Source organism: Mirounga angustirostris, unplaced genomic scaffold (assembly GCF_029215605.1).
Source record: "Mirounga angustirostris isolate CCGP_5_RB_7025 unplaced genomic scaffold, mMirAng1.0.hap1 SCAF_17, whole genome shotgun sequence".
Taxonomy (NCBI): Eukaryota; Metazoa; Chordata; class Mammalia; order Carnivora; family Phocidae; genus Mirounga; species Mirounga angustirostris.
In genome coordinates, this window is record NW_026991725.1 from 50695730 (window position 1) to 50720952 (window position 25223).

The window sequence follows — 25223 nt, forward strand, 5'->3', positions numbered from 1 at the left end:
TTTACAAGCACCCATAAGTGTTTCTTGCACTGATTCTGCATGTATTCCATATGCTGCGTCTGTCTGCATTTCGACCGAGTCTGTGCATGCACCTGTGGGTCTAAGCAAACTTAATCAGGAAATTCTGCGTCTGTGCCCTCAGGTTATACCTGTGTGAGAAGGCCCTGGCTGAGTACCTGGATACCAAAAGGCTTGCCTTCCCTCGGTTTTACTTTCTGTCCTCTTCTGACCTGTTAGACGCCCTTTCCAATGGCACAGCACCGCAACAGGTAAGCTGAAGGAGAGCTCGTGGAAACGTCCGGAAGGACGGAGGGGGCTCCTGGTGGGGAGGGTTTCAGGTTCCCCATTATGCCTCCTCTCTCTGGCTGGCAGTGTGCGTATTTCAGACCTGTGCTCCCACCAGCATCTTTGATGCCCACCATTGTGCTTCTCAGGGTACCCCCTGCCCATCGGTGGCCCCCACTGCCCCCTGAAGGGGGAAGCTTTGAGGATGGGGAACGTGGAGGGGATGCTAAGCCTTTACAGGGAACGCCTTTGATCTGATTCTGAAGAGAGATCCAGGACATCGCTGTCCAAAGTTATAGCTAAAATTTCCATGGGAGAGAAGACTGGAGGTTGTATTAAGTTGACATTTTGTGATTTTTGTGGAAGGAGTGTGTATGAATAGCTCAAAATTGGGGGCTCTAGCCACTCATTGGCCCCCATGTAGTCTTGGGTGTCCCTTCTCTTTGACAGACGTCCTCATCTGTAAAATAGCCCCTTTGCTACAAGGTTGGTTTTTTACTTTTTTTCCCTTAATATTAGAGCACTGTTGGTATTTGGAGCTGTGGACAGTGGTTCTCAAACTTGAGAGTCACCGGGCGGCTCAGGTGTATCAGAATCACCTGAAAGGCTTGCGAAAAGGCAGATTTCTGAGCTCTACCCCCAGAGCTTCACATGGTTCTGTAGGTCTGGGTGGGGCTGGAGAATTTGCATGTCTCAGGGTTTCCCACATGATGCTGCTGGTCTGGGGACCACACTTTGCAAGTGACTGTCCTAGACCAAAGGTCTGAGTCTCCCAAGTGACCGACAGGAGGGAGGGATGATGTCTCCATGCATGTTCCCGTAGCTCTCCTCGCTTCTCACCCTAACAAGACTTCAGGATTCCTTTCTAATTCTCCACTTTTCCTGTGAGGAGAGCCAGTCAAAACACCCTGTTCAGAAGTGACTTGGATGAGTTCTTTTCCCCCTTCCATGTGATTTCATTATTCATTTGAAGTATAGTCAAGTTCATTTATTTCCCTTTGCCTTGAGTTTTGGAGGTTCGTCCCCATCCTCATCGACTGGATTGTTTGAATGTGTAGCATTCTAAAGTCAAACTATGCAAAAAGGTATGTGGGCAACGCTACTCCTGTTCCTCCCCTCCACTCCCTGTAGGTCACCAGTCCCATGCATTTCTGGTCTATCTTTGCAAACATGAGCAGATGTGCATTTACATTTGCACACGTACGTTTTCTTATTTACCCTCCTTTCTCACACAAAAGGTAGCATCCTATATATACTTGAACACCGTTTTTTTCTGTAGTGATGGGTCCTGGAAATCACTCCCTATCGATTTAAATATATCCCCCTCTTTTTTTTTTTTTTTAATACACCTGCATCACACCCCATGGGACTATACCATAGTTTGGCCAGAGGTTGTTTATACTATTTTGCAATTCCAAATACTGTGGCATTGAATAATTTGGACTATTGTATTGTTGGAGGTCTGCCTTCCAGGTGCATTCCTAGAAGTGGGATTTCTGGGTCGAAGGGTAAATGCTATGTGGTCGGGCTTGATATTGCCCCATTTCCCTCCATAGAAGTTCTAGCTTTTTGCATCGCCAGCGATAGATGCGAGCTGCCCCAACAGAGCCAAAAGATGGCACCCACGCATTAGTTTTCTGTCTCCAAGTTACTGAACTGATGTTTTGGGTTTGTGGGTAAGAAGCAAGTACTAAAGAGAATTTATCCCTAGAGTTAAAGCTCCCCCCCCCCTTTTTTTTTTTTACTATAGATGGGCATCATTGCAGAGTAGCCCAGGTATGGTGGCGGTGAAATATTTATCACACTAACGTTCTGTTTTGTAACTGTATGTTCATTAATTCCACGCATAGGAAAAGTCCGAGATCATTGCCAGACCCTTTATACATGATGTACTCCTTCTTAAATATATTTTATTTATTTCTCACTTGGTTTGAGTAAATCCTTAAGTAGCTCCCCCCTCCTCACCATCCTGAGAGATGAAGCATGAGAGGCTAACCCCCGATTCTTTCTATATCTGTGACTCTCAGCTGTTTTTACAGGCGAGTGATTGAATGGTTGAGTTTGGAATTCATGGGTCACAGCAATTTCTCCTCAAATCCCCTCAAACGTAGCTCTGAGACATCATCTGAGATGTCATCTGAGGTCTCCCTGCCTTTGTTCTCCCCAAACCTTTCTAGGTAGCCTAAGTTCTTTCTATTTGGATCTCTGTAGAGATCAAAATTTAAGTTAAATTTTAATTCTAGAAAATTTGTATATGTTTATGTACTTTGTTCATTTTTCCAACACATGATGAGGTTTTTTTTTCCAATCTGAAAACTAGGGCTTTCATTATCTTGAAAAAGCTTTCTTTCTGTATGCTTTAAAATAATAATTCTATTCCATTTATCTGGATTTTTTCCCCTTCAGATTTCCAAAAGTTGAGATTCTATCTTCTCTGTGCTATATATATTACCTTCACATATTCATATATATTTGCATATATTCATACAGATTTTCATCTCTTACCCCTCTTCCTTGGAATTCTTCCATAGGTTCTCAAGCTCATCCGCCATATTGAATTTGTTTTGATTTGTTGTTTCCTTACATTATTCCCTACCACTACCAATTCATCTTCACCTCATATTTTGTAGGGTTCGTATTTCTTTCACTTAATTGAAAACAAGGTGGCATTTTTCATAATTACTTTTGTTTCCTTTATTAAAGCTTCTCCCTCCCTCTCCCTCTCCTTTCTCTGTCTGTCTGTCTCTCTCTCTTGGATAAAGAAGGCTCCATCCCATCAAGATATTCATCCCAAGTCACTGTGGGTGGGATCTCCTCAAGTACCTCACAGTTTACTTCAACACATGTAGAATTTCTCCTCTCATAAGCCGGAGAGCTGGTCGTTGTAGATTTAGGGTTATAATTCAGGGTACCAGAAGCCTGAAGGCCCTGTATCTCAAAACCCTCTACCAAAGAGCAGCTTTCTGTTTATTTTTCCTCTCCAACCTGCCATCTCCCTCACCTCACAATCATGGTGTGGCCCTCCAGCAACAGTCCCAGAACATTCCCCTGGAGCGTTACTGTAAAGGGCTTCTGTATCATGAGACGACCCACAAGGGAGAAGTCCTGGCATGGCTAGGCTTTCTGATTGGGGTGAGCATGCTTGCCTTGCTTTGGATCCTCCTGCTGCACTGAAATGGTTCCAACATCTGGGCAGCTTCTTCTACAGGTCACTGTCACCACTGCCCTTCTGCAGACTATCCTCTGCCTATCTCCTGAGGAAGAGGGTTTACGAACTAACCATCATTTTTTTCCTCCAGTCTGTTCCCATTTAGATGAAGCAGACATGAGTCAAACTTTTGTGGCTCCATTGGGTGGTGGCTAGTCCACAATTCCCACCAATTTTATATTCTTTTGGCCGCTCCTACCCAGTTCAGTTGGTTCTGACCTCATACCACCATCGTTCCCACAAGCTTCCCTCTAAATGTTTGATATCCAGCCTTTAATGGCCTTCACACAGTAGACCTCTGAACAGTACTAATGAGCATCTTCCTGGACACATCCTCCAATCCTTTGGCACGATTTTCCTTTGTAGGTCCAACGCCATCTTTCCAAACTCTTTGACAATATGGCGAAGATGCAGTTCCAACCGGATGCCGGTGAGCCACCAACCAAGATAAGTCTCGGCATGTATAGCAAGGAAGGAGAGTACGTGGCCTTCAGCGAGCCCTGTGACTGCAGCGGTCGGGTAGAGTAAAAGTCCCTTTCCCTCCCTTCTCATTCCTTTCCCTCTCAAGTGTCTGCATTCAAATGCAGGCAGCCTCAACCTTCAAGATGGCCATCTTGACCTTGGGCCAGAACTGCTGTCTGTGTCCTGGGACTGCCAGCTTCTTTTGACTTGAACTGACATCGGAAAAGTTCCTAGTCCCTGTTCTCCTTTCTCCAGGAAGGACACATGTCAATATCCATCTATTTTTCTTTTCTTTTTTTTTTTTAAAAAAAGATTTTATTTATTTATTTGAGAGAGAAAGAATGAGAGAGAGCATGAGAGGGAGGAGGGTCAAGAGGGAGAAGGAGACTCCCCGCCGAGCGGGGAGCCCGACGCGGGACTCGATCCCAGGACTCCAGGATCATGACCTGAGCTGAGGGCAGTCGCTTAACCAACTGAGCCACCTAGGTGCCCCATCTGTTTTTCTTAACCAAAGACCTGTGTGGAGAGGAATAAAATGCACATAAACAACTACCCCAGTCAACAAGAAAAGGATTTTAAAATGATTAGCAGCACAGGGAGGCTTTAACATGACAAAGCCTGGGGCACCCCACAGGGGAATCTGGCACGCTGACATCTTACCCTGGAGAAAATGCTCTTTGAAATCAGCCATTCTCCTGAGATGTCATTTCTCTGTACAAATACAGCTCAGAGTCACTTCCTCCCACAGCCCCAGCCCTGGGAAAGCCAGATCCCATCCCACTCCAGGAACTACTACCTCTAAGTCTCCCGTGTACAGTTCAAGAAGCACAAAACATGGGATGGTTCCCTCCTTAGACTTCCTTCCTATCCTTTCCCATCACCGCTAAAGTAGAGGCCCTTCTTTGTTTCTTATCCTAAGTGATCCAACAAAGCATTGTCCCTGGGGCTTCTAATCAAGTCCAAAATCATACCTGGAGAAAAAGTCTTTTACAGAGGTCTACCTTCATCCACATGTTTCTTGGAAAGCAATTCTAATTCCAGGAAATGATCAGACATTCTTAGTTTTATGAGAAGGAACCCTGGGGTTTGATTTGGGATGTATCCATTGGTAGACCAGAAAGCATTTAGTTGGAAAATATAATTCTGGCTGACATCGCCATCCTCAGCGTGGACAAGCTCATGAGAACCCACTGACTTACTGACCTTGCTCAACCCAGATTAAGACTTCCTTGAAGGAAGCTTCCCTTAACCTGCTGCTTTGTCCTGTATGTTCCAAATGGGCCAGTTTTTAACTGAGCCTCATTCTCACCAATCACTGTCCTGGGTCCAGAAACAAAATGGCTCCCTGTGCCTTCTGGCAGCCATTGGGGTTGTACATTTTCTTCACTCCCTCAAGGTGAGTGATCATACATTCCTCAGAACCCAGCATCTCACCCAGAGTTCTTTTTCAGGTGGAAATATGGTTGAACCGTGTGCTTGCTCATATGAGGGCCACAGTGAGGCACGGGATGACAGAAGGTGTAGTTGCCTATGAAGAAAAGCCAAGGGAACAGTGGCTCTTTGACTATCCAGCTCAGGTATTCTAACCAGGACCTTTGTGGGCCCCTGTCCTTCACTAAGTCCTCTCCCTTGGGGGCCTCCTGCAGCCTTCAGGGCACACCAGACCCCAAACTCACTATGTGCTTCCCAGTTAGAAGAGGCTGGTTTGTGAGGGGGTTAGCAAGAGGGAACAGGGGAATTGTCGGCCATGACCCACTCCAACCATTACCTTGGAGAATCAAGTGTTGGCCATTTTTACCCTCACTGACTACTGTAGGGAGAAAATGTAAACCATTCAACTCATTGAGCCAGCCTGCTTGGGATGTGCCTGGATCTTCGCTGAATGCAGGAGACCCCCAACAGGGAACGAGACATCATAACCCTGCCCTGCCGAAGTTTACAGACTGATGTGAAAGTCAGTCACTTACCAATGAGACCTGGTACTCTGGGAGCACAGAGCTAGCTAGTAGGGTCCGGGGACCACCCCCCTGAGGATACAACATAGAAGCTGAGATTTGAAGTAGGAGCAAACAAGTGAAGGATGGAGGGAAAGAGCCACCAAGCATGGGGAAGACCATGAGCAAAGGCTCAGAAGCAAGGAAGAGCATCCTGTGGTTGAGGAACTGAGTGTGGTTGCAGCAAGAGGAAGGGGAGGAGGAAGTGAGAGGCAGCAGGTGGGTCCTGCAGAAGAAACTCAAAGCCAGTTCTTATGGGCCACCTGAGGGAGTCTGACTTGCTTCTGAGATGTATCTGAATCCTTTCCAGGCTTCTCAGGAGGGCGATGAGGGAAAGGTGTGAACTAATGAGAATTGTTTAGATGACTGGCTGCAACATCCCCTCCCGCCTTCCCTGTTAGGGGCACAGTGCTGGTGCTGGTACATTTGGGGGTTGCAGATGTCTACTGGTAACTGAAGCCATAGGAGTAGAGAGGATGGCCTTGGAAAACACATAGATGGAGATGAGGATGTTGAACAAACCCTTGAGCATCATGCAAAGATGGGGTCAGCAAGGAAGAGCTGGTAAAGCAGAATGAGAAACGGTGCCTTTTTAGATAGAAGGAAAACCAGGGAATGGTCATAATGGAACCAAAAACGAAACCGTCGGTAGTGGGTGAGAGGTCAGTCATGCCATGAACTTGGAAGAGCTCAAGCAAAATAAAGAGGCTGAGAGGCATCCCTGAACTTGGTGTGGCCATTTCAGTGGAGTGCCAGGTGGTGCCATGTTGCCAGGGGGCAGAGACGGGAGACGAAGGTTGGAAAATGTTGGCAGCGAGTGTAGACTTGGCAGCAAGTGTAGACAAACAGAAGAAATGAGAAGGAAGTCAGTACTGCTGGAGGGAAGAAGTCTCTTAACTCTGCAATTGGCGTGTCACATTCAAACCGTCCCAACAAGATCACAGCGCAGGCAGAACCGTATGTCTAAACCCAGCGGCAAAATCAGACCAATGAGAGAATGGTACATTTATATGATGGGTTTCTCTTTTTCACAAAGAGAATCATTCCTGTCAGGATTCCTTGTTTACCTGAATCAGAATTTTGAGGCAAGAAAATAGCCTTCTGCTATTGTGACGGACCTCTAGAGCAGGGTCTCCCAAATCAAACGATACAACAGATGATCAGTGTATTTAAATTCTCCACCATGAATAATCAGAATTATGCCTTTTCCACATTAAGCTTCTCAGCAAACAGAAGAAATGTTCATTTGAATCCCTTTTTGCGTGTATCTCTTTCAAACCTCTGAAAAACACAAATCCGGTTGACCCCATTGAATTTTGCTGTAATTCACCTTGATCTTCAAGAGTGGGCTTTTCAAGGTGATAGGTTTTAAAAACTAAAAAATATATGTAGCGAAAGTGTTATGGACAAGCAAAAACGTGCCACAAATGATCATCGGTGGCTCACTAAGCTAGAATGCTCAGACCACAAGAAGTTCAAGAAGAACAGAACAAAGTCTAAGTGCTATTGAGATGTTCAGTCAGCATATTGTTAACCTCTCAAGCACAGGAAAGATGTTTTGCCTGGGGGGAAAAACGGAAAGATGAGTGTAGCAATTTCTAAAAGCCGCTGACATTGACCAGAGTGATTCTTTGGTTGTTTTCAACCAAACAATACATTTTTTTCAAGAGCAGAAAGCGCTTTCCCCACTTGGAACCACTTCCCAACTCCAAGGAGATGGAGACAAGTGGCTTGCTTAATCAAGGCTGTTGGAAGAGGGAGGGAAGGGGCTTACGTCACCCACGTGATTCCATTCTGGTTCTTGCTGGGTGATGGATGAGTGGGCTGGTTTGGGAGATAGTCCTGGTGATGGCTTTACTAAGTGGCTCCTCGTTCCACAGGTGGCCCTGACCTGCACTCAGATCTGGTGGACCACAGAGGTGGGCATTGCATTTGCCAGGCTGGAGGAAGGCTACGAGAATGCCATGAAGGACTATTACAAGAAGCAAGTGGCCCAGCTCAAAACCCTCATCACCATGCTAATCGGCCATCTCTCCAAAGGGGACCGGCAGAAGATCATGACCATATGCACCATTGATGTGCATGCCCGGGATGTGGTGGCCAAGATGATTGCTCAGAAGGTGAGTCCCAGACATTTCAGGAGGGTCCGTCTTGGTGGGACCTCACATACACCATGAATGGTGGGATAAGGGAGAAGCTCACATACAGCTCAAACATGGAGGTCCCAGACTCTGTGCTGGCCAGAGAGCCGGGATAGGGTCATGGTGGCTGCTCCCAGCAAATGAGTATCATCAGAACAGCTCATGCTTTCTGTGCTACGGGGGGCCCAGCACATACTCCTGACTGGTAGACAACACCCAGCTCATCCAGAGCCCTGTGTGTCCTGTGGCCTGCAGGCCCCATGCTCCCTGCTGGACAGCGATTCACCCTCTCTTTAGGTGGACAGTGCTCAGGCCTTCCTCTGGCTGTCCCAGCTGCGGCATCGTTGGGATGATGAGGCCAAACACTGCTTCGCCAACATCTGTGATGCCCAGTTTCTCTATTCCTACGAGTACCTGGGAAACACGCCTCGCCTGGTGATCACGCCTCTGACGGACAGGTGAGCACTGGCGTCAGCCCCTCACAGAGAACCCGACCACGGTCTGCCTCAGGCCAGCCAGGGTCAAGGCCACGTCACTTGCTACTTGTCCACAGAGCTGTAGGGGGTTGGGCCTGACCACACAACACACATAAAAATAAAACTGGAAGGACGTAGGGCAGGGCCCTTCTCAGAATGAACCCCAGAGCAAATTAGTGAGCTGTGATTTTTTTTTTTTTTTTGAGGAATTACTAGGGAGTCCTACACACCTGGATTCTCACACCAGCTCTAACACGTACCGGCTAATTGACCTTGAAAAACTTGACCTAATTCTTGTTCTTGGTTTTCTCATCTATGAAATGGAGGTAGTAACTCACACCTCACATGAGGTTTGTAAGGACAAAGGACAATAATGCTCATAAGGAGTTCAGAGTATAGTAAGTGCTCAGTAGATGATCCTATTACTATTTTCTTTCTTTCTTTTTTTAAGATTTTATTTATTCAAATGAGAGTGAGAGAGTACGAGTGGGGGAAGGGGCAGAGGGAGAGGGAGAAGCAGCCTCCCCACTGAGCAGGGAGCCTGACACAGGACTCGATCCCAGGACCCTGAGATCGTGACCTGAGCCGAAGGCAGGCCCCTATTACTATTTTCTTACCAATCGATTGGCACATTTCTTGAGCACCTCTTACTCTGGGAATCAGATCAAAGCCAGGTAGTCCGTGCCATGAAGGAGCTTAAAATTTTTGGAGAACCATAGTCTCTGTCATTCATATTAATTTATGAATGAATTCACACCAGTCCCCGAAGTAGTCACTGGGCACACAAAGGTGACTAAAACATTTCCTGCCCTTAGACTCCAGTTCCAGTGAGGGAAATAAGACATATGTAGATAAAAATTTAAATAACACAAGGGGAAAGCGTGCAGGGCCATAGTATAAAATAGGGCTCACAGTCATTTGCCACAAATTTCCAAGCAAATGACTTAGCCGTAAGCCCTCCGAGCATGGGGATCCCGCCCACCATAGGAAGAAGACTGGGAATGCACCAGGCAATGGGTGGTATCCGATCTGGACCTGGAAGGAAGTGTAGAATTCCAACAGCTTTTCAGTAGGTTAGAATGCCTGCCAGGCTGTCCATGAAATTGTAAAGAAATCTGTGCACGCATCATTGTTTCTGGTAAGAGGATCTACGGCATCCGTTACTTGTTAAAGTGGTCTAGGATCCCCAGAAGCTAAAGAACTACTGATAAGCATTCTGGAAAAATGGAATTTTGTGTGCAAAGACATGGAAATGGGAGAATCCAAGACCTGTTCCTAGAAGAGGGGGTAGACTCTTGACTTGAGGAGATACGGTTGGTCATAAGCCTGGCAAGGTGGGCAGAGTCCGACCATAAAGTGTGCAGCATACTTTCTTTATCCAGTAAGTATCGATAAACTATTGGAAATTTTTCATCAGAGGAATAAAACGATGAAAACTCTATTTTATGAAAACGTATCTGACAGCACAGTTTGGGCAAAGGAGAGCGAGGACAGGCTATTTTAATTCTGTTGAGATCTCTGTAAAGTCTTCTCCAAGTGTGCACCCTTTTCCCTTATAATTCCGTCGAGCCTAAATCCTTTCTTCTCCGGACTGAGTTGCGTACCTGAATGGCTGACTCACTCTAAATAAGTGACTTGTAGATGGCAAAGACATAGTCATAAATTGTGAAGGTCAGAATGGCCACATAGAATCAATGCTATCTTTTATTTAATTTTCTCTCACCTGTTTTTAAGTGTTGCCACCTGCAACCTTCTGGTCAAATCCTCAGATGTATTTCCAAGGAACTCTGAGTAGAACTGTAATCATGGTGCTCATGGGATGAAATGGGATGTGGGGGAAAATCCCAACGTTATCCATAGAACAAGAGCTCATGGTTCATCTCTCCCCCCTGCCCCCATGGTGTTCATTTTTTTAATTCACTTTCCTGCCCAGTCGGATCTTCCACCCACAGTTCCCCTCAAACCTTTCCATGTTTACTCTTGTATATCTTTTTTGGGGGGTGGAGGGGGGAGCCTGCAAAGGCCACGTCACTGTCTCTGGTCACTCCGCACTGCACTTAGACTAAAATCTGAATTCCCCCTGGGACCTAGCAGTTCCTGCCCATCACCTGACACCTCAGTCCCTGCACCCCAGCCCCACTGGCCTCCTTTCTGTTCCTTGATCCCCTTAAATGAGAGCCTTCTATACACACGGGTTTCCCTCTGCCTGGAATGCCTTTCTCATGCTCACTGTTCCATAGTCACCTTCTCATCCTTTCGTTCTGTCCTCAGATCTGAGGACACCTTTCATGACCTCTCTTACTAAAATCCAGCCTCACCCACCACACACACACACACACACACACAGCAATAACCCAGATGGTTCCCTCTGTTTACCTTCTTCCTAACATCTCCCACATTCTGCAAAGATTTGCTTGCTTCCTTGCTTATTGGCTGCATTCCCCTTTGGAATGGAAGCTCTTTGCAGTCAAGGAGCCTTGTCTTGTTCATTGCTGTGCCACCAGCACCTAGTAGACCTTGAAATTAGCATTTGTCGAATGAATGAATAGTGGTTGAATATTGAAGACCCAGATGGTAGGAATAGAGAGAATCAAAGAGGACGTTGACTCAGGAGAGGGATCCACACAGGACTCTGTGCCTTGGCTCCCAAAGAAGGAAGAACAGCTTCTCTGTCTTCTGCTCTAGACTGGGGACCAACACTCCTCCCTGCCCCAGCTTAGGACAAAAGGCAGATAACATCTGTTCCGAGAGAGATGCGAGTTTCTCTGTGGCTGGGGCAGTGTTGGCAATAGCAAGTCTCGGGGGGTTTGGGCATCTTAGGGTTGTATTTGGCCTTCAGTTGAGATCAGTCCATTAGAGGTCCTCATTTGGTGTGGGCCAAAGGAAAAGTTTTCCCACCTCAGACTTCATTCAGAGTGGACCCTCTCATGTGTCTTTGTCTTTATAGTGATTCTCAGTAAGACACCAACCCTAAACAGGAAGGAAATCTGGTCAAGGATTCTCGTTGGCAGTGAGTTTTTCCACCAGCCTTGGAATATAAGCTAATGGTTTGGGAATTTATATCACTTGCAACAGAATAATGAAGCTATTATATATTTGAGTCATTCGATTAATGTCTGTCTCTTGCCCTAGACTGTATGTTCCATGGTAACATTGACTTTGATCTGCTCACTGCTCTACCCCGTGGGGACCCAACACCACGTTGGGCACATGATAGGCATTCAAGAAATTCATTCCTTGAGCAAATTCAGTGGAACAATTTTTGAGCCTTGAGTATGTGTCCCAGCTTCCCTATACCTATCAGAATATGTCTCCTTCCTTTCTGCGGACATATCAGATGCTATCATTCCAGGTGATAAAGTTGCTGGAGTGGAGGGGAGTGGGAGGGATGGGGTGGCTGGGTAATGGACATTGGGTAGGGTATGTGCTATGATGAGCGCTGTGAATTGTGTGAGACCGATGAATCACGGACCTGTACCTCTGAAACAAATAATACATTATATGTTAATAAAAAAAAGTGCAAGACTTTTCTGTTTCCCTGAGCCTTCACACTCACCCAAGGGTTGAAGAAGATAATTGCCTCATTTGGATTTAGAAGCCTCTAGTACGCTAATGTTGAACGCCTTCTAGAGAGGGAGAGGGTAAAGCTTTGACAAGGAATTATCTCTAAAACAGAAATTTATTACCCCTTCTATGGAACAATGCAAATAAGAACTAGAAAGGAAGATTTTACTGCAAATAATGATGAATACTATATAGACCTTGACCTTGTTTTGCACTTTAGATGCTTTTCTGACAAAGTGGTATGTAGTGAATATTTATATGTAAAATTCCATTTTCTCATTGACTTCCATTATTATCTCAAGCAATGTTTTGCCCGGAAAAAAAAAAAATTGGCCTTAGCACAGAAAATCACATTTTAAAGAGCATTCAGCCTTTGCTGGTGTGTAGCCTAAGTAAATTTAATTCTCTCCTGCCGGAGGAATTAATCAAATGGACAATTGATCCATACAACCTTTGCACATTCATTAAAAGCATCCCCACATGACAGTACGTCCGACTGATTATGCCTATTTCTTTGGAATTTCCCACTGCCTGGATGGGACCTGAATATATAAGTGAGTACAATGACTCCACCACTCTCAGGACTTAGGCCACAGCACTAAACTGAAGAACTAAATTAAAATGCTTTTTCAGGCTGAACAAAAGCAATTTGTGTAAGTTGTTTCTCAACCTTTGGATGACCTCCTCCTCCCATCACTCCCCTTCCATCACCTTCACACCCAGCCGCCCCTTTTCCCGCTCTGTGCTGTGCTAAGTACAGTTTTAATCAACTGCTTATCAAGTTTGAGTCCCTCCTAATTTCTCAGGAACTACTGCAAGCAGGTGAGATATAATTGACCCCAGAGTCTCTGCAGGTGATTTGCCGAGTAAGGACACAGCTAGCAGAAGTCCTATGCTTTCTAAGTTTTTATCTGCAGTTTTTATCAGAAAACTTAGTACTCTGTGAACAAAGAGATAACCATTGTTAATATTTCGTCTGTTTCCTTCTGCCTGTAGATTTTTGACAAAATACAATTGCCATCATGTGCTTTATGTAAAATACAATAGATTGCTTTTTTATAAAAACCATAACATTGTATCGCGTGAGTATCCTCAAAACATTCTTCTGAAACACTCTAAGAGCTGACTTACCTTCTCTTTATAAGTATCCCATCATTTATGTAACATACCCATATTACAGAATATTTAAGTCACACCTAAGCCTTTACTATTAAAAATGAATCTGCCATGAACTTGCTTATACATAATTTTTTACTGTATTTCTCATTATTTCCCCAGGAGAGATTCCAGGAGGCAGGATAATGAGATGACACATACTTTAAAATTATTCTTGAAACAAATATTGTTCCCAGTCTCGCTAGCAGTTTATGAGAATGTTCACCTCGCAACGTCCTCACCAGCATTCAGTATTATTGTTAAAAATATTAATTTTGTATGTCAATATGGTATCTCACTTGGATTTGGATGTCCTTAACTACTCAAAGGCTTGGGCATTTTTCTGTGTTTATTGGCTATTAGACTTTCCTCTCTTGTAAATTATAACTGTCATTGCCCATTTTATTACTTTTATGTTTAGAAAGTCCCCACCATTTCAAGATCAGCTTAATATTCACCTATATTTTATTGCAGTTTATTTTGTTTTATTTTTCCATTTAACATTTTAAATTTCTTTGGTAAACGTTTTGACTATTGAGTCAGGTGAGTGTTTTTACCAAAACACTTTTGGTTACAAGTGATAGAAGCCAAACCCAAACTAACATAAACAGAAAGAGGACCTGTCTGAGTCTAGCTCACTCAGTGTAGCAGCTCCAGGGCCCAGACAAGGGAGACATCAGCAATGGAATGCTCTCCTGTCATGGCTTTGTTTCCTTCTGAGTGTTGACTTCTTTCTTGCATGGGGGTTTTCTTTGGATGGTTGCAAGGGTGGTCTCCACGCCCATGACTTTGCGACTCCTGGTCCAGGAGGAAGAGAGACCCCCTCCCCTCTTTCTCAGCACCAGAGGTCCGATTCCTTTAAGGGACACTAGTGAGTCCTGTTTGGATCCCAACCTCTGAGTGCATTACTGCAAACCAGTGAGCTTGATTATTTTGCCCAACCCGAGCCTTGTGCCCACGCCGGGAAGGTGGGAGGGCTTGCCGTGTGTGCAGAGGGCTTGCCGTGTAGCCAGAGGGCTTGCCATAAGTGTGCAGTCCTGAGCGAGGAACACTCACAGAAACTATGGGAAGGAATATTTGATTTGTTTCTAAGTAACTGGTGGGCGCAACATTTTTTAGTGAGTAATGCACCATTTCCCTCACCGGTTTGTGATGTTTGCTCTACCACATTCAAAATTCTGAGTTACCAAACTACCTCAAAGCGTCTATTCTGTCTCTTCTTTATGCCCATCACTATGCCATATTATTTAAGGATTATAGCTACGTCCTGAGTTCTATTTATATAGTTAAGGTACACATCATCTTTTATATAAATATAAATATATATACATACATAAATACATATACATATATATAAATATGTACATACATAAATATATAAATATATATACATAAATATGTATATATTTTTAGCTCTTCTGTTTCTTTTCAAATGAACTTGAATCATTTTTCAAGTTCCAAAATATAAATGGTTAGGGTTTTGGTCAGCAAGCCTTAATATCTTCAAGTTAATTTGGAAAGAAGAGTCATTTTTTACAAATTGTGATATTTTTGTGTTTATCCCTATCTTCAATTATGTCTGAATATCTTGCAGTTACATCAGAAAAGTGTCTAAGTATCGTTATATGGGTTTTGAGTATTTCTTATTATCACTAAGTGTTTTTAAAAATTTTGTTGCTGTATAAGGTGGTTTTTTCATAATATATATGTTTTTAAACAACCTGATCGAGGTTTCTTTCATGTATCAAAAAAGTTTTACCCGGGGAGCCTGGGTGGCTCAGTCGTTAAGCGTCTACCTTCAGCTCAGGTCATGATCCCAGGGTCCTGGGATCGAGCCCCGCATCGGGCTCCCTGCTCCGCGAGAAGCCTGCTTCTCCCTCTCCCACTCCCCCTGCTTGTGTTCCCTCTCTCACTGTGTCTTTCTCTGTCAAATAAATAAATAAAATCTTTAAAAAAAAAAAGTTTTACCCATTCCAAGTATACCACTTAATGATTTTAAGTAACTTTACCAAGTGGTGTAACCATCACCATAAATCAATTTTACAACATTTTAATCCTCCTCAATAAGATCCCTCATGCACATTTATATGCCCATTCCTGCCCCTAGCCCCGGGCAACCACTAACCCACTTTCTGTCTCTATAAATTTGGCTTATTCCAGACATTTCTTAGAAATGGAGCCATACAACTTGTGGTCCCTCGTGTCTAGCTTCTTTCATTTTACACCCAATTTGGGGGCTTCGTCCGTGATAGAGCATGTGTCCGTAATCTGTTCCTTTTTATTTCTGAGTAATATCCCATTTTAAAAATAGGACACGTTTTGTCTATCCAGGCACCCATTGATGGACACTTAGGTTACTTCCAGTTTCGGGCTATTATAAATCATGCTGCTGTGAACAAGTCTTTGTGTTGATGTAAGTTTTCATTTCTCTTGGGCACATACCCAGGAGGGGAATTTCTGGGTGGTACCACAGTTTTATGTTTAACTTTTTGGGAAACCGCCACGGTATTTTCCAAAGTGGCTGATTCATTTCACGTCCCCACTAATAGCGGAGTCTGAGGTTCTCATTTCTCCATAGCCTCGACAACTTTGTTATTGTCTGTCTTGTTTTTTATAACCATTGAGTGGGTGTGAAGTAGTATCTCATCTGAGTTTTAATTGACATTTCCCTAATAATCATGTCGAGCATCTTTTTTACGTGCTCATTAGCCATTTGCAGATCTTTTTTGGCATAATCCTGTTCAAATCTTTTGCCCACTGTTTGAGATCCTTGTCCTCTCGCTGAATTGTGAGAATTCTTTGTATCTTCTGGTTATATTGCACACGTTTGTAAGTATTGTATCCCAGTCTCCTGCTTACCTCTTCTCTTTCTTGATGGTGTCTTTTGAAGTACAGAAGTTTTTAATTTTGATGAGGTCCAGTCTGTCCATCTTTTATGTACCATGCTTTAGGTGTTGTAGCTAAGAAATCTTTGCATAATTTCATCATATCTTCCTTTACCCCTCTTTTCACTCGCATATAGGAGAACAGTGATTTTTATAAATTTATCTCTTATTCTGCCTGTCTACTGCCCTGTTAAAAATTCTAAGAATTTTAGTCCTGATTCTCTTCAGTTTTCTAAGTCGCTTCTAGAATGTGCAATCATATTTGAGACATACACACAACATGAAGCATAATTATACCTACTCAGGTTTCATAACTAGGTGTGCTATTATTTTTTTTTTAAGATTTATTTACTTATTTTAGGGGGGTGGGGCTGAGGGAGAGAGAATCCCCAAGCAGACTTCCCACAGAGTTACAGCCCTATGCGGAGCTCAGTCTCATGACCCATGGGGCCATGACTTGAGCTGCAATCAAGAGTTGGATGCTTAACCAACTGAGCCACCCACGTGACCCAGTGTGCTGTTATTTTGCTAAAGAGATCACATGTCAGCCGTTTCTCTCAGTTCTTTCTGTCATGTTTTGAGAGCGACATTTACCAGTGTGGGCAGAGAGAAAGATGAGCACTAGGTGAGGAAGGATCTCATAACCAAATGGCATAAGGAACAGATCTTAGAATCAGGGGCATTTATGCTGAGGATAGAGTTCAAAATTTAAATATTACAGTGCTATAAGAGGGACAAATTTGTTTTAGGCTGATGTTGAGGACAGTCTTCTTCTATCGGTGTTATTTCTCATTTTGAGCCTGGGACCTCTTAAAAGCCCTGGATCATTTTTCTGTGAATTACTGTCTAACCACCTCTCCCCTCCATCCCATTCTGTATATGTGCAAGCTCTCGGAAGAGTAATTTATATTTATCCTTCCTAAATTTCATGGTGTTGGGTCAACCCCATCATTTTCAATTGTTGGGTCAACCCCATCATTTTCAATTGTTTCAGTCTGTCTTGTATATAATCAATTATTTCTTCATTCAAGTTATCGATAGAGATAACGAACATCAGGGACCTGAGTCCCGCTGATGTTACTAGACGCCTCCCACTAGGGAGATATTGTTGGCATCCATGTTCATTCCACAGTTATGATTACTGGACCATGTGGTAGGTAGAATTCCAAGAATGTGATCCCCAGTGACCTTTTTCCTTGTACGAGGTCCTCCCCTTTGAGTACGGGTGAAAACTATAAATCTCATGGTATCATTCCCATGATAACGTTTTGCTTTATGGCAGGAGGGAACTTATTCAGGTGGACCCAAGGTAATTCTATGAGACCTTGAAAACAGAGCTTTCTCCTGGCTGAAGACAGAAGGGGAGATCAGAGAGATTTGAAGTATGAGAAAAATTTGGCATGCCATTGTTGATTTTAAAGGTGGAGGGAGCCATATGCAAAGATGGGAGAATGGCCTCTAGGAGCCGAGCCATCCCCTGGCCAACAGCAACCAACAAGGACCTCAGTCCTGCAACTGATAGAAACTTAATTCTGCCAAGAACTCAAGTGAGCTAGGAGGCAGATTCTTCCCCAGAGTGTCCAGATAAGAGTCCAGCCAACTAATAACATTGATTTTGGTCTTGTGAAACCCTCTTTGGAGGAGCCACCTGGACTTCTGACCTAAAAGAGGGAGGTAATACAGGAGTGTTATTTTAAGCCATTTATACAGCAGTAGAAAATGAATACAAACCAACTATGATTTCACCAGCTCTAAGATTAGTCAGACCAGATTTCTGGGATAGCAACAGGCTATTTATAGCTGAAATCAAGATGCATTGGCTTTGATGTTTTCTTTAAGCTGCCAATTGAATAACTGTATCAAAAAAGAAAAGCTACATTGCATGTATTTGTTACCTTAAAAAATAATACTTCACACTTGGATTGGCCTTCTCTTTTTAAGGCCCCTTCCTATCTCTTGTTCTCATCTTATCCTCACAAAAGCTTGCGGGGGGAGATAAGAATAAGACCTGTAGAAGTCGTTTGCCCAAAGAGAACAAGACTGACTTCTGCTTGATACTAGGAAAGCCTCTCAAACAATTATGACTGGCCCACTGTGGAAGGGGCCGCATTCTAGAATAATAAACCCTGCCCTGCTGGAGGAAAAGGCTACGTGGTCCTCTTGGGAGGATTTGATGGGGGAGAGCCTGGCTTGGTGAAGAGGCCAGAACCCCTGAGGTCTGTGCCAACACAAAAGGGTCTGTGTGCCCAGGAACAACCAGACGGAATTGATTCACAGCTACATGAGGCCAGTTGGCCGGGCAAGAGCGCCTCCTACAGGAGTCCTTACCACCTTGCCATTCCCACAGTAACTATTGGTTTAAAGCCGCAAACATAGTGAACTCCTTGGTGCAAAGCAAAACCCACGTGATGGATCCCAGGGACACCTTTTGTAAGGCACCTGGCTGAGTTGCGCAAACACTTTGGAGCAGAGGTGACCTCTGACTTCTGTCTGGCCCCAGAGTCCTTGCCTTAGACCACGATAGTGTGATCCAGCCTCCTCTGTGGGAAACAGGCACAGACTGAAGTGGTTGGCTTGATGGCTACAGGGATGGACAAGCCAACAAGACCCTAGATGGAATTTTTAGAGCCGGAGCTGGTGTCCCTGAGGCCTAGGACAGCCTGCCGGCCAGTGGCCCAAGCATAATGGCAATCCTCATGCAGAAGAGGGAGATACTGTTCCTTTGTGGTTTTTCTTATGGCCCAAGCTAACGGCCCACTGCCCCTGCCTTCATTATTTAGAACACCTTAGCCCACTTCCCCTTCTTGAACCTTAGGCTTCCCGTCTGTAAAATAAGGCTGTTGAATTAGCTGAGCTCAGAAATCCTGTCTAGCTCTAGAGTTCTGCTATTTTGGGAAGAAAAATGTTTTTTGTGTTTTGGGGTTTTTTGGTACTCCCCCTCCTGCCCCCAAGTGCTGCTTCTGGAGATAATTGGAAATTCATAGAAGCTCAAAAAGAGATTGACACCCAGTTCCAAGGATTTCTTTCCAGAGATTCTAGAGTTTTCTGGGCTAACTCTATTTCTGTGAAACCTTGCATTTCTGGACTCCCGGATTCCTTGAGAGCCTTGCACCTGCAGAGAGAAGAGGTCTGGGAGTGCCCTCCAGCCAGCAGAGGAGGACAGAGAGGGGGTGTGGGGGGGGGGAGTGTGGAGGAGAGCTGGCAGGAGACCAGGATTCTGCCAGTCCTCCTGCCTTTCCTTCTGGGAGGTACAGGGCTGCAGCCGGCCCTGGAGAGTCCTGGAAGAAGCCTGAGGCTGGGAGGCGTGGAAGGCACTGGGGCCAGTCTGGAGCCAGAACCCAGCCCACCAGGGCAGCTATGGTTAAAGCTGTGCACCGCCTCCATGATGATCTAGCTAGGAATGTTAGAGAAGCATTTCCAAACGGTAAGAGTGCCTGAGTTTTTGCTGTTCGCCCTGACTCACCCTGCTTTGTGGTCCATTCTGCAGGTCAGCAACTTGAACGTGAGCTTAATCCACAGGGGAAAAGTGAGGCTCCAGGGGGAGCCCAGCTCATCAGCCCCTAAATGCTGCCATAACAACTCTGTACACCTCTCCTCTCCTCCTGGGAAACCTGCCTTCCTGGGCTTCATATACAAAGATGAAACTACATACAGGAATTTTGCACTCAATTAAAGGAGAATTCAGGGACTCCCTGCAAGTCTTTTCAAACCCAGTTTGTTTCTAGTGGAGACACAATCACCATCTGGCATGAAGGGCATTAGTCTGGGGTTCCAGGTGAACTCTAGACATCAGATTCAGAAACAGAATTCACTTTGGAGGCCCCCTTGGATGGCCCCTCCTGGTCCAGGCTGCAGGTGGAGAGCCTGTGTTTTAATTTGCTAGGTATTAAAGTTAGGCCAATGGCACATTTTTAGTGGCTTTCTTGAGGTATAATTTACATGCCTTACAGTTCACCCATCACAAGTGTGCAATTCAGGGACGCCTGGCTGGTTCCATCAGTGAAGTGTGCAACCCTTGATCTCGGGATTGTAAGTTCGAGCCCCACATTGGGTGTAGAGATAACTTAAAATCTTAAAAGAAGTGTATGATTCAGTGACTTTTAGTAATTTGTGGAGTTGTACAACCATTACCACCATCCAGCTTCAAACTTGGCCATCACCTTTTTTGTGGTTGATCCCATGTCCTCTACCCAGGCAGCCCCAGATCTACCGTCTTTCTCTGTTTTCCAGACATTGCATCAGTGAAATGATACAATATGCAATATTTTGATTCTGACCTCTTTGACTTAGCATAATGCTTCTAAGGTTCCCTCTTCTTGTAACACCTATCCATATGTACTTCATTCCTTTATATTGTTAAATAGTATTCCACTGCATGGATACATCTCATAATTATTTACCCATTCACCATTAGTGGACATTTGGAATATTTCCAGTTTCTTGGCATTAAGAATATTGCTGCTAGGAACATTCCTGTGTAAGTCTTTGTACATAAATGCTCAGTTTCCTTGGGTAAAGTCCTAGAAGGGGAATTAGTGAATCACATGGTAAGCTTTATGTTTTTGTATTGTTTTGTTTTTGTTTTTTAAGATTCCTTTATTTATTTGAGAGAGAGAGAGTATGAGCGGGGGTAAGGGCAGAGGGAGATAATCCCAAGCGGACTCCCTGCTGCCTAGGGAGCCTGACTTGGGGCCCAGCCCCACGACCCTGAGACCAGGACCTGAGCAGAAATCGAGTCAGACACCCAACCAACTGAGCCACCCAGGCGCCCCAGTAAGCTTTACTTTTTAAGAAACTGCCAAACTGTCTTCCAAAGTAGCTGTACCATTTTCCATCCCCACCAGCTGTGTAGAGGTTCCTAGTTTTTTCACATCCTTGCCAACACTTATTCTAGTCTGTCCTTTTTACTATAGCCATCCTCATGGGTATATCATGGTATCTCATTGTGGATTAGATTCACATTTCCCTAATGACCAGTGGTTTTCAACATCTTTTTATGTGTTTATTACCCAAAGGCAATTATTACCCTTTTTAAAAGGTACCAGAAACAAGGGCGGCCTGGATGGTGCAGTTGATTGAGCATCTGACTCTTGGTTTTGGCTCAGGTCCTAATCTCAGGGTTGTGGGATTGAGCCCTGTGTTGGGCTCCACGCTCAACAAGGAGTCTGCTTGAGTTTCTCTCCCCCTCTGTCCCCTCCTCCCCCTCTCTAAAAAAAATAAATAAACCTAAAAAATAAAAAGTACTAGAAAGAAGCTTAAAGCTGATTTTATTTTATTGTCATTAGGAAAGATAGTCACAGGAGGGTTAAACAGATGGAGTGATTGATCCCTTCACTCATGAATTTGTTTCATAAATAATGATTAAGGGCCTAATGTGGCTGGAGCTGTGCTAGTTTCTGGAGATGAAACAATAAGACATGGCCCCACCTTCATGTGTCTTAGGAAGATCTATATGAACAATGTGTGTGGTATATATTGTTGGAAGCTGGAGTGGAATACAGTGGAGGAGGAGCTCAGCCAAGGGGCATCTGCTCACTCCCCCCAGTGTCGAGGAGTCCGGGAATACTCCTAAGTTGGGAAAATAATGTTAGATATGAGTCCCAAGATGTGAGTAGCCACCAGCGAGGCTATGGACTGCCATGTTGAAGAAGGACATGACTCAGGTGGACCGGAAGGGCTAGGGCTGGATGGGGGAAAGAGAGAGGGATGAGCGCAGTCTGGGTCTCCTCGTCCATTTAAGCTGCTATAATAAAATACCACAGACTGGGTAGCTTATAAACTGGAAATTTATTTCTCACAGTTCTGGAAGTTGGGGAGTCCAAGATCAAGGCACCAGCATGGTCAGGTTCTTGTATGAGCTGCTATCTTCTTGCTGTGTGCTCGCATGGTGGAAGGGCCAGGGGGTCCCTTCGGAGCCTCCTTTATAAGAGCAATAATCCCATTCGTGAGGCTCCAGCTTCATGAGCTAATCACTTCCCAAAGGCCCTACCTCCCAATACCAGTCTCTGGGGGTTAGGATTTCAACACATGAACTGGGAGCTGGAGCGCACAGATATTCAGAATGTAGCATGGACACGTGAGAACAGCTCTCCACTTAGGGCGTTTGGGCTGGAGGGATGGGAGAGATGGGCAGTGAAAATCAGGGGCAAGATCAGAAAGAGCCTGGCAGCGAGCCAGCGATGCCCTTGAGGGAGGGAAAATCAGGATCAGATGACCCTTCAGAGAGTTCTCCCCACAGCACCGTGGGGTACAGATGGGAGTGGGGGCTCTGGATTTCCTTTACAGAGAAGCTGTTGGGTCTCCTGTGGCCTGGAACCCAAGCTCTATCTCCCTAGGACACAGCAGTGCCAGAGCCATTGGTCGGGCCACCTGGGGCCCTGGCAATGACCTACGTGCTCCTGTGTTTGACAGATGCTACATCACCCTCACCCAGTCTCTGCACCTGACCATGAGTGGAGCCCCAGCAGGACCTGCAGGCACAGGCAAGACAGAGACCACCAAGGACCTGGGCCGAGCACTGGGCATCATGGTGTATGTGTTCAACTGCTCAGAGCAGATGGACTACAAGGTACGCCTCACCTGGAGCCTGGGGGGTGGGGGGCGGGGGGCAGGGTGGGGACTAGGAACTGGGTGGCAGCCTACATTGGGGTCCAGGTTCATTCATGCCCACCTGGCCCAGCTCAGAGGTCCAGACATGGAGGTGTCTGCTGGCTCCATCCCAGGAGACCTGAGGATCTCTGATCCCTGGAGCTTGTTTACCTCCCTGTAAGCCGATGAGCTTCATTTTGAGATCTTTGTCACCTGTATAAAGGAGAGGCTGAGCATCTATCCAAAGGCTTACATTCACTGTTTGACCTAGAACCACAGAAAGGTTCACAAGTGGCTCCCATGAAAGCCTCACATAAAGGTCAAATTTGTGCTTCTCTGGAAAAGTGGGCATTTCCTCAGTATTTCTACAAGGGCAAAATATTTTACAAGGGCAGGTGTGGCTTCTGAAGGCAGACTAGATTAACTTCCACTCCTAACAAGTGATGCCCACGAAGGTCAAGTGCAAGGCCAATGTTCTTCACTCAGGTGCTCATCATTTTTGTTTTTTAAATGTATTCCAGGTTCTGTGACATAGAGAAAAGCCAAGAGAAACAAGAGGCCCATAGGTCACTTCTTAGTTAGCATATTCTGCTAGATGTCATACAGATTCTTTTTTTTTTTTAAGTGTAATGAAATTGTCTCACTTTCTCATTATCTTAATTTTGTTTTATTGTATTATTTTGGTAAACTATCTTAAGTTCTTTTTGAAACAGGATGGCATGTAAATAAATTTAGAGTGGGGGAAAAAATAAAACCATAGCATTAAGTAGATTAAATATTTATATGTATAAATCATGATATATGGGGTACAAAATAAATTTAATTTAAAAATAATTTTAGAGACTGTGAGCTAACATACAGAACTCTAAATGAGATTCATCTGCTGTAAGTTTAAAATTTCTCTTGTACAGAAAATTTTGCTGTGCAAAGAGTTGCAGAAACCTAAAGCACCATGTTTGCTCATAGCAAGCAAACAAAATGAGGATTCAGATGCCAAACAGCTGTCCTCCTCATATTCTACACAGTCTAGATTTTATCATGGTTGCTTTTATTGATGAGCACATTAAAGTACTATTTCTCTAAGAAAAAAAAAATAGGGCACCTGGGTGGCTCACTCAGTTAAGCATCTGACTCTTGATTTCAGCTCAGGTCGTGATCTCAGGGTCGTGGGATCAAGCCATGAGTCGGGCTCCATGGTGGGTGTGGAGACTGCTTAAGATTCTCTCTCTCCCTCTCCTTCTGGCCCCCCGCCCCCCATGGAGCATGTGTGCGTACGTGTGTGCTATCTCTAAAAAAAAAATGTTTTTAAGTAGTATTTCTCTTTAAGTCAGGCTAAAAGAAGGATGTGTTTTTTTCCTATAAACTCAATCTTTAAGGATTAGGTTTCTAGATTTTCCTATAATTGAGCAAAAGGCAGCATTGCTGAATAAGTATATTCTCCCCAGGGGGACATTCCAGAGGACACACTCATTTAGGTGTAGAAGACCTGGTGTATTGATTGAAGAAAATCAGCAGGATTTCTTCAAGTTTATGCTTGGCATGCCAAACAGGAATAAATGAGTTGGCCCCATGGTGAGGAGGTCACCAAGGTTATCTTCTCCAATTCTTTCAAAACTTCCTACTGAACCCTGATACGCCACCAATTCATCTGAGGGTATAGGATGAGAAGAGGGGTCTGTCCGTAGTTTGTCTGGACTGTGTGAAACTTTGGTCGAGTCTATGAAGACACAGATCAGAGCAAGAAGTATAGGGATAACTATAGGAAAACACACCAAAAGGATGGTGGTCTCTTCCGAGGCACCAAATATCCTGTGTATACAACATCCTCACTGAGCTGTTTGCAAACCTCCTCTTCCCTTTGCTGTCCAGCTGTTTAGAATTATTTTCATCACAAAACACTCTCCAGCAATCAAGTTAATTTATTTACTATCACCATTGCTCAGCATGTGTGTGCATCATGAAGGGATGGATGAATGGTTGGGTGGGTGGGTGGATGGATGGATGGATATATGATACAGATAAATACACATAGGTTGATGGATAGATGACAAAGAGATGAGAGAGAGAGAGATGATAGGATGATAGATAAATGATGGATAGATACAGAGACAGACAGACAAAAGTATAACCCAGTCTATCTGGATAGACGAGAGATATATGAAATAGTTAGGGGAGATACCAAATAGCATGTAGAATGTGTGTTCTACAGATTCTAATCCCTGGAATACTTCAGAGATGGGAAGAGCACAGAGTACGCTGGTCATGAACATCCTGGAGGATGTGAGACCCAAGGCTGTGTCATCAACGTTATAGAACACACATTCCTTCCTGAGAAACCCTACTCTCTCGGTCTCTGAAACATTACATTCCACAATAACTCTCTGATCCTGCCATCTGGGTCTCCTTTTCAGATGTGTAAGGTTTGGGTGAGTGCCAAACAGGGCATGCGCCATTTTAACACTGCC

The 25223-nt window shown here is 44.5% G+C and overlaps 1 protein-coding gene across 1 annotated transcript in view; it reads left to right on the plus strand.

The window, feature by feature from the left end:
• DNAH9 (dynein axonemal heavy chain 9) overlaps nt 1–25223 on the plus strand; it is a 336543-nt gene that overhangs the window by 87378 nt on the left and 223942 nt on the right. The window contains exons 22-27 of the mRNA XM_064583354.1: nt 143–269; nt 3860–4012; nt 5407–5532; nt 7830–8069; nt 8388–8548; nt 22582–22738. Of these exons, the coding sequence (XP_064439424.1) occupies nt 143–269; nt 3860–4012; nt 5407–5532; nt 7830–8069; nt 8388–8548; nt 22582–22738 (964 nt within the window). The remainder of the gene's footprint in view (nt 1–142; nt 270–3859; nt 4013–5406; nt 5533–7829; nt 8070–8387; nt 8549–22581; nt 22739–25223) is intronic.